This window comes from Piliocolobus tephrosceles, chromosome 21 (assembly GCF_002776525.5).
Source record: "Piliocolobus tephrosceles isolate RC106 chromosome 21, ASM277652v3, whole genome shotgun sequence".
Classification (NCBI taxonomy): domain Eukaryota; kingdom Metazoa; phylum Chordata; class Mammalia; order Primates; family Cercopithecidae; genus Piliocolobus; species Piliocolobus tephrosceles.
Window position 1 is genome coordinate 3,055,465 of NC_045454.1, and position 14,396 is coordinate 3,069,860.

Here is a 14,396-nt window from a genome sequence, read left to right on the forward strand (position 1 = left end):
TTTTAAAAATTAAAAAACAAATTTCCCCTTTCGATAAGGACACCAGTGCTGTTGGATTAGGGCCCCCACCCCCACTCCAGGATGACCTCATGTTAACTAATTACATCTGCAGCAGCCCTGTTTCCAAATAAGGTCATGTTCTTGAGGCCTTGAAGGTTGGGACATCAACATATGAATTGAGGAGGCTCAATTCAGCCCATACCAACCACTTAGAGTAGAACCGGCACATAGCAGCTGCTGCATAATGTCTGGTGTTGCCTACCTCATCATCACCATCCACCCTGCTCCGCCAGGTTCTTTCAGTCCACAGGCTTGTGACATCTACCACAAAGCGCTGCTCCTTCCGCGTGGACTTCTCTCCACTCCCCAGCAGTCTCATCTGCCTTTTTACCTTCGAATCTTGATCCAAACTCTCTTACCTACCCAGAATCTCCCCCTAAAGACCCAACCACCAGTTCTCTTCACAGACTACTCAGAGTCTTCCTGGGCACCCCCTATAGCTGACATTACTCAGGCACCTGGAGACCTCTCTTCATACCTTCATGATTGATTGCATTTACCAAGTTACGTGTCTTTGCCTGTCTGTGCCATGAGGAATTAGTTCGTGAACCTTTTGTGTCTGTATCCCAGACCTGGGCTTGCTGCCTGGCGCTTAGTAGGGGCTCAGAAAAGTTAGCTGTGCCCCTGGATTCCATCTGGGGCTCTGCCTCTGCTGTGCTCCTAATGCACTTGTTGATTCACTGGGTTAGACTCACTTTGCCTTCAGTTCCTTTGCATCTGGTTCTCAGATCTGTGACCTTCTGTTCCAGAATGTCTCATATAGGATTTATTTCTCTGTCAGAGTGCCAACCCAATATAACTAGACACAGAGAAAACTGTGAGTGATCCCTTTAGAACCCTGCATCTTATTGAAATCACTTCAGCTACATCCCATCTGCCTCCCCTAAATCCTCTTGGCTTTTCTGGCCATTCCACTAGGCCTCTGTAAGGAGGGCCCTGCGATGAGCGGATGTGGGTTTCCTCTTACAGGAGTCAGTGACGTTCAGGGATGTGACTGTGGACTTCACCCAGGAGGAGTGGCAGCAGCTGGAGCCTGCCCAGAAGGACCTGTACAGGGATGTCATGCTGGAGAACTACAGGAACCTGGTCTCACTGGGTAAGGGGCAGCTTCGTTGAGTTACTCATCATTGGCCCATAACTTCAGGACCACAAATAAATTAAAAAAAAAAAGATCAACAGATCTGACTACATGGAAAGTTTTAAAATTTGCTCTACTTGAAGCTAAAAATAAAGTTGATAGATGATGGTATGGGAAATAATATTTCTCAAGTGTTTTACATTCAAAGGGTCATAATTATGTTAGCAGCTCCTGGGAATAAGAAAAAGACTAAGCGAATGATAGAATGGACCAAACTTATGAGTTGGTGATTCATAGATACAGAAATACACAAAGTTACACTTTATAAAAGTTTTTTAAACCTTACTACTGGAGACACAGAAATTGAGATACCAGCAGTGTTTGCCCATGAGGTACACAAAGATCAAAAAAGAATAATAGCCTATATTATGAGGCTATAGAGAAAAGGACTCTCATTGTAGGGGTATAAAGTTGCAACAGCTCTTTTGGAGGATAGCTTGGCCTTATCAATCAAATATTGAAGGATTCCGTTTTTAGAGATCTGTCCTTTAGAAATTCTCACGTAAGTATGCAAAGTTTTCCATGGGAAGAAAAATCAAGGAAAACGACCTAAATGCCCAGCTGCCTAAGACTGACTGAACGTATCAAGGCCTATGAATATGATGGAAACCAGGCCTCTCTTCAAAGCTGAGGACTGTTTGTAGGCACTGCCATGAAAAGATGTCCCACAACATACTGTGAGGTGAAAACACTCGCTTTTGGAATCAGAGTGTGGTCCTATTTCTTTAACAGCTTTTCTGGAGGTATTATTGACCTGTAATTAACCGCACATATATAAAGTGAAGAGTTTGATGCATTTTGATGTAGCGCATATCCAGGAAACCATCACCGTGATCAAGATAAAGGACACATATCCATCATCCCCAAGAGTTTCCTCATCCTCCTTTATTACCCCTCTCTCCCCCTCCTCAACCCCCATCTCAGGAATCCGCTGGTCTGCTTTATGTCGCTGTGGTTGAGTTTGCATGCTCTCCAGTTTTATATGCATAGAATCATACAGTATGTACCCTTTTTTTTTTTTGGTCTGGCTTTTTTTTTTATTTGACTTGGCATTATTTTGGGATTCACCCATGTCATTGCATGTTTCATATTTCATTTATTTTTATCTCTGTGTATTATTTCACTGTATGGGTATGCCACAATTTGCTTAGCCATTCGCCTGGTTATCACCATTTGGGTCATTTCCAGCCCAGTTCTGGGCTATTAGAAATAAAGCTGCTGTGAACATTTGTGAACAGTTCTTTGTGTAGACATTTGCTTTTCCTTCTGTCGAGTGGAAAGTCTGGATCATGTGCTACATGTATATTTAACTTGTTTAAGAAACTGCCAACCTGTTTTCCAAAGTGACTGTTTCCACCAGCAGTGCACAAGCTTCATTCCAATTGCTTTATATTTTAAATTTAGCCTCCCTTGTAGGTATGTGGTCTCATCACTGCGCTTTTCATCTGATACTGATACTTGTAGGTGTGTGGTCTCATCACTGCACTTTTATTTGATACTGACACTTGTAGGTGTGTGGTCTCATCACTGTGCTTTTCATTTGATACGGATAATCTTTTCATGAGCTTATTTGATATTTGTATATTCTCTTTGGTAAAGTATCCATTCAAGTCTTTTGCCTGTTTTTTTTTTCCCCCCGTTGGGTTCTTTATTATTGAATTTTGAAAGTTCATTATGTATTCTTGATACAAGTTTTATCAGATATATGCTGTGCAAATATTTACTCCCATTCTGTGGATTGTGTTTTCACTTTCTTGATGGCATTATTTCTGACTCTAAAGTTTTAAATTTTGATGTAGTCCGATGTATCTATTTTTTGTTGTTCTTGTTGCCTGTATTTTTGGCATTATATCTAAACAGTCTAACCCAAAGTCATGAAGATTTATTCCTGTGTTTTATTCTAAGGTTTTAGTGGTTTAGCTCTTCACTGAGGTCTTTGATCCATTTTGAATTAATTTTTGTGAATGATGTAAGAAAGGGGCTCAGCATCATTCCTTTGCATGTGAACATCCAGGTGCCCCAGCGCTATTTGTTGAAGAGCAGAAGTTTTTAATACAATGAAGTCCAGTTTATCAATTTTTTGGTTTTGGTGTCATTTGTAAGAAATCTTGGCCTATCCCAAGGCCTCAGAGGTTTTCTTCTGTAAGTTATATAGTTTTAGGTTTTACATTTTGTTCTTTGATCTATTTAAATTTCTTAATATGATATAAAGTATTAATCCAAGTTTATTGGGGTATGTGGGGAGGGGGAACAAATGTATGTCCAGTTGTCCAACACCATTTGTTAAAAAGACCACTTTCTCCAATGAATTGCCTTTGCACTTTTGTCAAAAATCACTTGTCCATACAAGTGTGGGTCCAATTCTGAATCCTGTTCTGTCCATCTGTTTGTCTGCCTTTACATCAATACCAAGCAATGTCATCCTTTCAGATCTTGCTTTTATGAATCGTGCCCAGTCTAGAATGACATTCTCCTAAAGACCATTCTGGGTGTTCTGCCCAAAACCCCATGAATGACAAAGTTTTACAGTCTGGTAGGAAAAGGCACTCTTCTCAGCCTTGTGTCAGCTCTGGGCACTGTTTTCAAATCCTTTCAGATGGTTTTTTTCCTGTGTTGGGTAGTTTCCTGACTTGCATGTTTTGACCAATACTCTGCTGAATACTGGAGGGAGTTCCTTGCAGGTCTTCGGAACACTCTCTGTGCAGCTCATTCCTCTCTAGTCTGTCTGGGAACTCTATCTGCCTTGGTCTCTCAGCTCCATCTCCTCAACTTGGGGAGTTGGCCAGACTGTACCTCAATTTACCTTTCCTTTGTCAGAGCCTGGAAACTTCCCAGGCAGTAAGCTGGGGCACTCGTAGGACCCACCTTGTTTGATTTTCTTGTCTCAGGGATTGTTGCACTTCATTGCCTGATATTCAGTGTCTTCACATCCATTGTTTTATATATTTTGTTTTAGGCTCAAGGGAATCTCATCCTTTATACTCCATCTTGGATGAAAACCCCATTTGGAAAAATGTGTGTGTGCATGTACAGGTGTGTCGTGTGTATTTTTTTAAAGGTATGTGTTGGAGGGGAGTCTAAAATATAAACCAAACTGTTAACTCTGGTGAGTAAGATTACAGGAGACTTCCATTTTCTTTTCTTTTCTTTTTTTTTTTTTGAGACAGAGTCTTGCTGTGTCCCCCAAGCTGGAGTGCAGTGGCATGATCAGAGCTCACTGCAACCTCTGCCTCCCAGGTTCAAGCAATTCTCCTGCCTCAGCCTCCTAAGTAGCTGGGATTACAGGCGCCTCAGCCTCTCAAGTAGCTGGGATTACAGGTGCCCGCCACCACACCCAGCTAATTCTTGTATTTTTAGTAGAGATAGGGTTTCACCACGTTGGCCAGGCTGGTCTCGAACTCCTGACCAAGTGATCTGCCTGATTCAGCCCCCCAGTGTGCTGAGATTACAGAGACTTCCATTTTCTCCGTTCCATTTTGGCGTTTGATGTTTTAAAAACAAGTGTAAATTACTTTGTAATCAGAAACAAGCATAGAAAGACAGAAAACTGAAAAACCATGAAGGACAAGAGATTTAGCAATGTGAAAAAACAGTGCACCTACACTTGTATCAAAAGGAATGAATGGCATTTTGCACATTAACGGCTTTTGGCGACATTGCCCTGTGCAGAAGCTTGGGATGTCTCCCATGACAGTGGCCTTGCCATCAGACTTTCTGTTCTTTTGCTGACCTGATTAGAGAAAAGGTGTGATCAGGTAGTTTTAATCTGGGTGGGGTGGACTTGTGTTTTCACAACTGTCATGGTTCAGCGCTGAGTGTTTGCTGTTTGCAGATGATCTCTACTGCAGGGTTTTAACCTGTGAAAGGGAAGTGGCTTCCTTCTCCCCGTCCCTCTGCTGGTATTCTTCCCCCAACTCTCCTGATTTCCCGAGGTCATGTTCACTCCAGGAGACTTCCAGCTGTATTCACAACCAAGACTCCTGGTCCTCTCCAATCGCTGCCAGCTCATATTCCAGAGCGTCTCAGACTCCCTGGGCCCCAAACCAAATTCACCATCACCCCTGGAGACAGTCTTCTTTCCACCGAGTCTACATCCCACACTACCATCTGTGCCAACATCTGGGCATTGTGCCACACCCTGACTAGGGTCTCTAAACCACTATCGTTCACCTGCATTAAGTATTTCTCAGCTCTTTTCGTCTGAGATGGGAAAAGTGATGCATGGTAATATAGCCACTCCTCAGGAGCCACAGCTCAGGGGCCACACTGCTAGGGCTTGAATCCTGCTGTGCCCTTGAGTACATCTCTGACTCCATTCTTGGAATCTCCGTTTCCTCGTCAGCACAATGGGGATGGTCATAACTGTCTACTACGGTACGTAACTCAAGTATGATTGTGAGGGTCTCCAGAGATCCATGCAAATTGCTTAGCACTGTGCCAGGCGTGTTGCCAGCGCTCCATACTCGCTTATCTGGTGCCTTCCGTGTGCAGGCTGTGTGAGGAGCTGGGGGGTGAGCAAGGCCCTTGCCTCTAGTGGAGCTGACTCCTGCTGGGGGCCGATAATAAGCAGATCAAGGGACAGGCAGAGAAAAATTGCCACAGGTCACTGAGTGTTCATAAAGAAGTGGGCAGGAGGACCTTCCTTCCTTATGTAGGGTGGATTGGGAAGGCTCCCGCGGGATTGTGGGGAAACAGGCTTGAAGGATAAGGACGTCCATGGCAGGTCCACAGGACAGTGGGTGCAGAGGCCCTGAGGCAGGAAGAACACACGGACAAGAGGGAGAGAATGGTGATGAGAAGTTGGGAGGGAGGGTGGGCAGGGGACGACTTAAGAAGGCCAGCTGGGTGCTGAGAGCCCTGAGGCTGCTGAAGGTGCTGGCATCATTCTCAGTACAGTAGGAAGGCCACGGGAGGGCTTGATCTGACTCCTCAGAAGACCACACTCCTGGAGGAGTGGAGGACGCATCGCAGGGGTGAGAATGGGGTGGGGAGGAGAGAGAGGAGCTGCTGTTGCATTTCTGGCAAGGACCCGTGGTGGCCAGCCAGCTCTTTTGTCAGTGGGGACCGGGGGATTTGGTCTGATCCAGGCTGTTTGCGCACAGCGACGCTTGCCAACGGTCAGGACGGTGGGAGGGAAAGGGCAAGTCAGGGTGTCTGCTAAGTCTCTCTAAAACAATTTTTTAAATTTTATATTTAAAACTGTGAAAAATATATATAGAACATAAAATGTACCATTTTAACCACTTTTAAGAGTACAGTTCAGTGGCCTTAAGGACATTGACGTTGTTGTGCAGCCATCACCGCCATCCATCCCCACAACTCTTTTCATCTCTCGCCAGTGAAACCCTATCCCCTAAACACCAACTCCCACCCGCTCCTCAGCCCCCGGCATCCTCTGTTCTGCCGTCTGTCTCTGGGACTGCGACCTCCAGGTACCTCAGATGAGTGGAATCACATAGCATTCATCCTTCCGTGTCTCATTTATTTTACTAAGTCTCTTTGATGGGCTTTGCTTTTTTAAAAAATGGTTTTCGTGGGGAAAGTCTGAAATCCCAAGTTTCGTATCGGATGTATTAGGCTTGGGCTATCCAGTTGAGATGCTGGGCTTTTTTGAACAGTTTGGATATAGCCAAGAAAGCAGGTCTGGGCTGCAGGTGCATGTTTGAGCAGCATCAGCCTGTGGATAACATTTAGATCCAGACTCACTTCGTGTGGCTTTGCAGGTCTGGTGTGATTCAGAAGAGGGGTCTCAAACTCAGGTGGCCTCAGGAACTACCAGGTGGATCATTTATATAGGGTAGGGGGACAGCTGCTGCCCCATGCAGCGTCTTGTCGCCCATAAGAATGAGGCTCCATGTGGCTGTGTGTTCATGTTTTTTATGAGCTGGCAGCCACATGGACAGCAACTTTTAAATGTTGGGAATGAGTCCCCTGATTTAGAGTCTAGACTCCCGAGAGCCACCTAGGCTAGAAATCGAGGTTTAGAAATGAACAGGATACACATGGAAGGTGATTGAAGCTGTGGGTACGGAGGTAGTTAGCCAGGCAGGGTGGATGAGCAGAGAAGAGGGTCTGAACCCAAGCTCCACGGAATGCCTGCCACCCAAGAACCAGGCAGCAGAGAGGGGTGTGACGGAGCAACAGAAGCAATTGTGAGACCTCAGGTCATGTGTTTATTATGGGCTCAAGTGAGCAGTCCTGTGTGTACGAACACTCTTAGTGCTAAGGCTGACAAGAGGGCCGGGGTGCGGGAGGTCTGGGGCCAGCCAGGGCAGGTACATGATGAGCTAGCAGGAGCCAGAGCCCCAGCCAGGGGAGGGGATCTCGCAGCCAGCAACCCCAGGGCAGTTACACCAGGGAAGTGGCCAAGGGGCAGGAGAAATGCCCGATTTTTCTCTCATTTCACTTCCAGTTTCCTGCCTTCGGCCAAACACACAGGAAGCCAGTGGTTAAAGTCAGCATCCTGAGTACAGGGCAGGTCAGAGAAGGGTGGAGAATAGAAAGTGGGTCGAAGGAGTAGAGAATAACCAACACGTGCCATGTAAATGCTAGCTATTTATTATTTCTTTATTCTTTTTCTTTTCAAAATTAATTTATTTTTTAAGAGGGTCTCACCCTGTCACCCATGCTAGAGTGCAGTGACGTGATCATAGCTCACTGCAACCTCGAATTCCTGGGCTCAAGTGATCCTCCCACCTGAGCCTCACAAGTAGCTGGGACAACAGCCATGCCTGGCTAATTAAAAAAAAAAAAATTTAGTAGAGGCGGCGGTGGGGGCGCGTGAGGGAGTCTCACTTTGTTGTCCAGGCTGGTCTCAAGCAATCCTTGCCTCGGCCTCCCAAAGTGTTGGGATTGCAGGCATGAGCCACTGTACCTGGCCATCTTACTATTTCTGATAAAAACTGTTGCTTGAGGAGCATGACTGGTTGTGGGTCTGTGGGATGAGGTGAGGAGGCCCTGCAAGTCAGTAGCCGGCTGCAATAATTCCTACTCAGGTTTGCAGAGCCCGCCCTTGGCTCTCTGCAAGCCCAGCTCACTGCTGCAGTTTCTCTCCAGGCGTGCCCTTTCCGAGCTCCTGGTGCCCCTGTCCTCCCTCTTCTGAAGGGACATTTGCTCTCCCTGCTCACCTCCTGTGTTGACTCTGCCTCATAAACCACATTGGCCTCAGGTCCATGCCTCCCACTTCCCTCCCTCTCTGATCCAACGTTCTTCTTAGCTAACTCGCTCTGTGCCTTGGGCCTCACTGGGGTCGGTTTCATTTGCTTCTTCCGGCTGTGGAGATTCCTCACTCCCAGCATCTTTAACTACATATATTTGCATCTTCTGTTTTTGTTTTGTTTTGTTTTCAGACTGGGAGACTAGACCTGAAATGAAAGAGTTGGATCCAAAGAATGACATTTCGGAAGACAAACCCTCTGTTATTGGGGTGGCCACAGGGGGACCGACGAGGAACGGTGCCAGGGGTCCTGGCTCAGAAGGAGTGTGGGAACCAGACAGCTGGCCAGAGAGGCCGCGGGGAGATGCGGGTGCCCAGTGCGAGCCACTAGGAATTCCCCAGGTGAACAAACTCTTGGGGGGCTCAGTACCCGGATGTCATGAAGTGAAGGCGTTTGCCAACCAAAGCTGTGTCCTGGTTCCACCACGGCTGGACGACCCCACAGAAAAGGGGGCCTGTCCACCCCTAAGGCGTGACAAGAACTTCTCCAGTATTTCGGACCTCAGCAAGCCCCCCACGCCCTGCGTGGAGAAGAAAACCTATGACTGCAGCGAGTGTGGCAAGGCCTTTAGCCGAAGCTCGTCCCTGATAAAGCACCAAAGGATCCACACGGGAGAAAAGCCATTTGAGTGCGACACCTGTGGGAAGCACTTCATCGAGCGCTCGTCCCTCACCATCCACCAGCGGGTGCACACGGGCGAGAAGCCCTATGCCTGCGGGGACTGCGGCAAGGCCTTCAGCCAGCGCATGAACCTCACTGTGCACCAGCGCACGCACACGGGCGAGAAGCCGTATGTGTGCGACGTGTGTGGGAAGGCCTTCCGGAAGACCTCCTCTCTCACCCAGCACGAGCGGATCCACACGGGGGAGAAGCCCTACGCGTGCGGGGACTGCGGCAAGGCCTTCAGCCAGAACATGCACCTCATCGTGCACCAGCGCACGCACACCGGGGAGAAGCCGTACGTGTGCCCCGAGTGCGGGCGAGCCTTCAGCCAGAACATGCACCTGACCGAGCACCAGCGCACGCACACCGGGGAGAAGCCGTACACCTGCAAGGAGTGCGGCAAGGCCTTCAACAAGAGCTCCTCGCTCACCCTGCACCAGAGGAACCACACCGGCGAGAAGCCCTACGTGTGCGGCGAGTGCGGCAAGGCCTTCAGCCAGAGCTCCTACCTCATCCAGCACCAGCGCTTCCACATCGGGGTGAAGCCGTTCGAGTGCAGCGAGTGCGGCAAGGCCTTCAGCAAGAACTCCTCGCTCACGCAGCACCAGCGCATCCACACCGGGGAGAAGCCCTACGAGTGCTACATCTGCAAGAAGCACTTCACGGGGCGCTCGTCCCTCATCGTGCACCAGATCGGGCACACCGGGGAGAAGCCGTACGTGTGCGGCGAGTGCGGCAAGGCCTTCAGCCAGAGCGCCTACCTCATCGAGCACCAGCGGATCCACACCGGCGAGAAGCCGTACAGGTGCGGCCAGTGCGGGAAGTCCTTCATCAAGAACTCTTCCCTCACTGTGCACCAGCGGATCCACACGGGCGAGAAGCCCTACCGATGCGGCGAGTGCGGGAAAACCTTCAGCCGGAACACGAACCTGACGCGCCACCTGCGGATTCACATCTGAGCGCCCGCCGCGGTGCGGGGCTCTCCCTGGCGGTGCTGAGGACGGATGTCAGAGGGATGCGTGCTTTGTCAGCAGTGCTGTGAGAAGTTCTCCCCTGGGGTGGGGACCCGGGGTCAGGGGACCTCAGGAATGTGGGGTTGTGGAGGGGCTGATCACACATGCCCCCTCCTTACTGAGCCTCAGAAAGCAAGCCCCTTGGTGTCGGACGTATCTGGGGACATTTCAGGGTTCACTGTAGCTGAGCCATGGCCGCTGGTAACAGACATCAGGGTTCCAGACGAGCTCTCTGAGTAACTGTCCTACGAGCTTGGACAGGTCATGCCTGCCTCCACATCTCTGTTTCTTCCATGGGAAAGTGGAGCTGGTGGAGGGGAGGGAGGAGGCATCTCCCCCTTTGTCAGATACACCCTGGAGTCCAGATGCAGCTTGTCACCATCTGCATTGTCTCAGTGGGTTAGGAGCGTGAGGGCTTTCCTATCCCTCTACCCACCATTTCCCTGCAGTGCGCGCCGGAAGCCACCAAGCTAGGAAGTAGGCAGGAGTTTGCCGGTTGTTTGTGAGGGGGAAAAAAAATTTTTTTTTTTTCAACGTTAGCAAATAACAGTAACTACTGCTTTGAATGCCAAAGTTTCTTAGAGTGTTCTGTTACATTTTTTAAAAATAAAACTTCTAATTAAGGGAGACTATGTCGTTTTAAACAGTCTTCTGTTTTGGCCAGTTGTCTGGTCAAAATCGCCTTCAGTGATTGTGGGAGGGGCAAGAGGGAAAAGAAACAACAGCAGGTTTGATATTCAGGATTAAATATGCATGGATTCAATAAGTATATATATCTAAGCACAGACTATTTTTATAGTGATTTTTGCAGCTAAATGTGAAGGCAACTGTCTTAAGTCCCTTCCTGCTACTGTAACAAAAGACCTTAGACTGGGTAATTTTTATAAACAATAGAAATTTGTCACTCATGGTTCTGGATGCTGGGAAGTCCAAGATCAAGGCTCTGGCAGATTTGGTGTCTGATGGGCCATGTTCTTCATAGGTAGTGCTTTGATGTGTGTCTTCACGTGGTTGAAAACAGCACACTTCCTCAGGCCCCTTATAAGGGTGCAAATCCCAGTCACAAGGGCCCTGACCTCATGACCTCCCAAAGGTCCTCCCTCTTCATACTGTTACACTGGGGATCATGTTTCCGACATGTGAATATGGGGAGGCACCAACAGACCATATCAGTAACTTCAAGTGAGTTTCCTAAGGCCGATTGAAGCTCTGTTTACACATGAGTGTTCCCCAAAGTGTACTTTCTCTGGGGCCTTTTAGACCATCCTTTTTCTTTTACAATTTGATACTACTGGTTGCTAATGTCCTGGCATTTCCAGTTGTTCCACACTCCTTGACACTGGTGTACACGAAGAAATAATACAGAAAAAAATTATATCAGCAAGCACATTCTGCAAGTAAGAAAAACAGCCACTCTGGCATGTATAAACAAGGTGGATCATTTTTCTTTCTTTTTTTTTTGAGATGGAGTCTCGCTCTGTTGCCCAGGCTGGAGTGCAGTGGTGTGATCACAGCTCCCTGCAAGCTCCGCCTCCTGGGTTCATGCCATTCTCCTGCCTCAGCCTCCCGAGTATCTGGGACTACAGGCGCCCACCACCACATCCGGCTAATTTTGTGTGTTTTTAGTAGAGATGGGGTTTCACCGAGTTAGCCAGGATGGTCTTGATCTCCTGACCTCGTGATCCACCTGCTCGGCCTCCCAAAGTGCTGGGATTACAGGTGTGAACCACTGCGCCCGGCCAAGGTGGACCGTGTTTCAAATTCTGGCAGTCAAGTAGGCCTCAGGGTGGGTTTGATCCAGGCTCTCCTCATTGGAGCCATAGTTCTGGTTCTCTGTGATTCTCTGGCTCTCCCTTCATGAGTTAGCATCATCCTCAGGCTGGCTTCCCGCGTGGGATTGTGGTGGTTTCCAGCAGCAAGTCTTGATCAGACATTGTTTTAGTTGCATCTGTTGTGGGAATAAATGAGAATATGTATGCACTGCAGAGAATGGGGTGTTACATTGGTCAACAATTATTAGCTAATATGTACACAAGATCTCACTACCGTTTAGTGACAAAATGGAAGGAGAAGATCTTCTAAGGCCCTTTGGAGAGATAAAATGGCTCATTTAACCCTCACAAGATCCTTGAGATAGGGATTCATGTGTGTATCGTACAGATAAGGAATCTGAGGTTCAGTGAGGCAAGGTGAACTTCCTGAGGGCACACAGCATGGAAGTGGAGGGGCCAGGGTGTGAGCTGGGGTCCACCTGGACTCTGAGGTCCGTGCTCCTTGCCTACACTGGACTACTTCTAGAGATGGACATACTGAATTTCCCAGGACTTGACTCCTGGCCTTGGTTTCCTTACTTCCCAGTGTGTGAAGCAGAGATGGGACCGAGGCCGCACCACCACCAGCCCCCCTCTCCCATCCAGAGAACCAACCGGGCCACCTCAGAGGTCCCTCCTATTTCTTTTCCCTGCAACCCAAGCTGATGTGGAGGGCATTGAGACTCCTCTCGGGGGGATGTTGTGGTACCAGGTGGGTTTCACATCCTTGGTCTCCTGCCTCCCGGGCAAGTTCCCCACTCGGGGCTCCACGTTTCCCCAAGAGGAACCCCAAGGGGGCTAGAATAGCGGCCACATTGATGGAGTCACCTTGTCCACCTCTGAGGGGGTACTCTCATCACCCCCACTCTACAGATGAGGAAACAGGCTTACAGAGGTTCAGCCAGCTGCCCAAGGTCACACAGCTCCTGGATTAAAACCCAGTCTGACTCCAGAAGCTGGACTGCAGTCCACGGCACCATTCAACCCCCCAGTTCCTCAGTTGGATACTTACTGAAGCCAAATTATATTTACCCTCCTGAAAATGTGGATTTGGCAGGAATCAAGCAGGTCAGGAACCTACTTTTTAACAAGTCTCCTATCCCATACATCTGTCCAAGGCACTATTTGGGGTTATGTGCTGGCCTTTGGGTTCACCCTCGCGGGGCCCGGTGTCCCTGCGTCCCCAGGCCTGACCCAAGCCTGGCCTTGAGGTAGAGGTTGTGGGTGCTGGGTGGGGTCTGAATGACCCCTTTACTCACTCAGAGTAAATGCCAGACTCCTCACAAACCCCTGTGTGACGCAGCCTCTCCCACCTCCCGTCCTGCTCCCCTCCTGACTCTGCTGCAGCCACCCTGTGCTTTCGTCCAGTCCCAGCGCTGACCCAGCCCACTCCCACCGAAGGGGACTCTCCCATCCTGGCCCGGCACCCACACTGAGCTTCCTCAGGTCCGTGATGCTCAGTTTCACGTGTTGGCCTGGCTGGGCTCCAGTGCCCAGCAGTCCCATCACACAGTGAGTCCTGGTGGTGCTGAGAAGACACTTTATAGACGTGGATGCCGCCCACGTCAGCTGACTTTAAGTAAATGATTATTATCTGTAATGTGGGTGGGCCTCATCTAATCAGTTGAAGGACTTAAGAGCAAAACCAGTTTCTTGGAGAGGATGAAACTCTGCCTCAGGATTACAGTACCAACTCTGGCCTGAGTTTCTAGCCTACCAGCCTGCCTTATGGATTTGGGACTTGCCAGTTCCCACAGTAGCATGAGCCATTTATTTAAATTAAATCTATTTATATATAAAAGTATACATATGCCATATGTATAACAAGAAATATGAGGTATATAAAAGGATATGTAGAAGATATATATAGGGTAGGGCATGGTGGCCCACACCTGTAATCCCAGCACTTTGGGAGGCCAAGGTGGGACGATTATTTGAGACCAGGAGTTTGAGACCAGCCTGGGCAACATAGCAAGACCTCATCTCTACAAAAACATTAGAAAAATTAACCAGGTGTGGTGGCGTGTGCCTACAGTCCCAGCTACTCAGGAGACGGAGGTTGGAGGATTGCCTGAGTCCAGGAATTAGAGGTTGCAATGAGGTGTGATCATGCCATTGGACTCCAGCATGGGTGACAAGGGAAGACTCTCTCTCTCAAAAAAAAAAAAAAAAAAAAAAAAAGGGCAAGCAAAGTGGCTCACGCCTGTAATCTCAGCACTTTGGGAGGCCGAGACAGGCCTCAGGTCAGGAGTTTGAGACCAGCCTGGCCAACATGGTGAAACCCCGTCTCTACTAAAAATACAAAATTAGCTGGGCGTGGTAGCATGTGTCTGTAATCTCAGCTACTTGGGAAACTGAGGCAGGAGAATCACTTGAACCCGGGAGACGGAGGTGAACCAAGATCGTGCCACTGCACTCCAGCCTAGCCGACAGAGTGAGACTCTGTCTAAAAAAATATATATATAGGATACATAATGTATATATAATAAATACA

General features: G+C 48.5%; 1 protein-coding gene across 2 annotated transcripts in view; it reads left to right on the top strand.

Moving 5' to 3' along the window:
* The window catches only part of ZNF71 (zinc finger protein 71), a 29,337-nt gene extending 17,874 nt beyond the window's left edge, over positions 1 to 11,463 (top strand). Inside the window, exons 3-4 of one of the 2 annotated variants that reach the window (XM_023184350.2) lie at positions 1,030 to 1,156; positions 8,548 to 10,720. In XM_023184350.2, the coding sequence (XP_023040118.2) occupies positions 1,030 to 1,156; positions 8,548 to 10,037 (1,617 nt within the window). In that variant the 3' untranslated portion in view covers positions 10,038 to 10,720. Of the gene's footprint in view, positions 1 to 1,029; positions 1,157 to 8,547 lie in introns of both variants that reach the window. The other variant, XM_023184351.2, reaches the window with a different exon arrangement.
* The last annotated feature ends 2,933 nt before the right edge of the window (positions 11,464 to 14,396 follow it).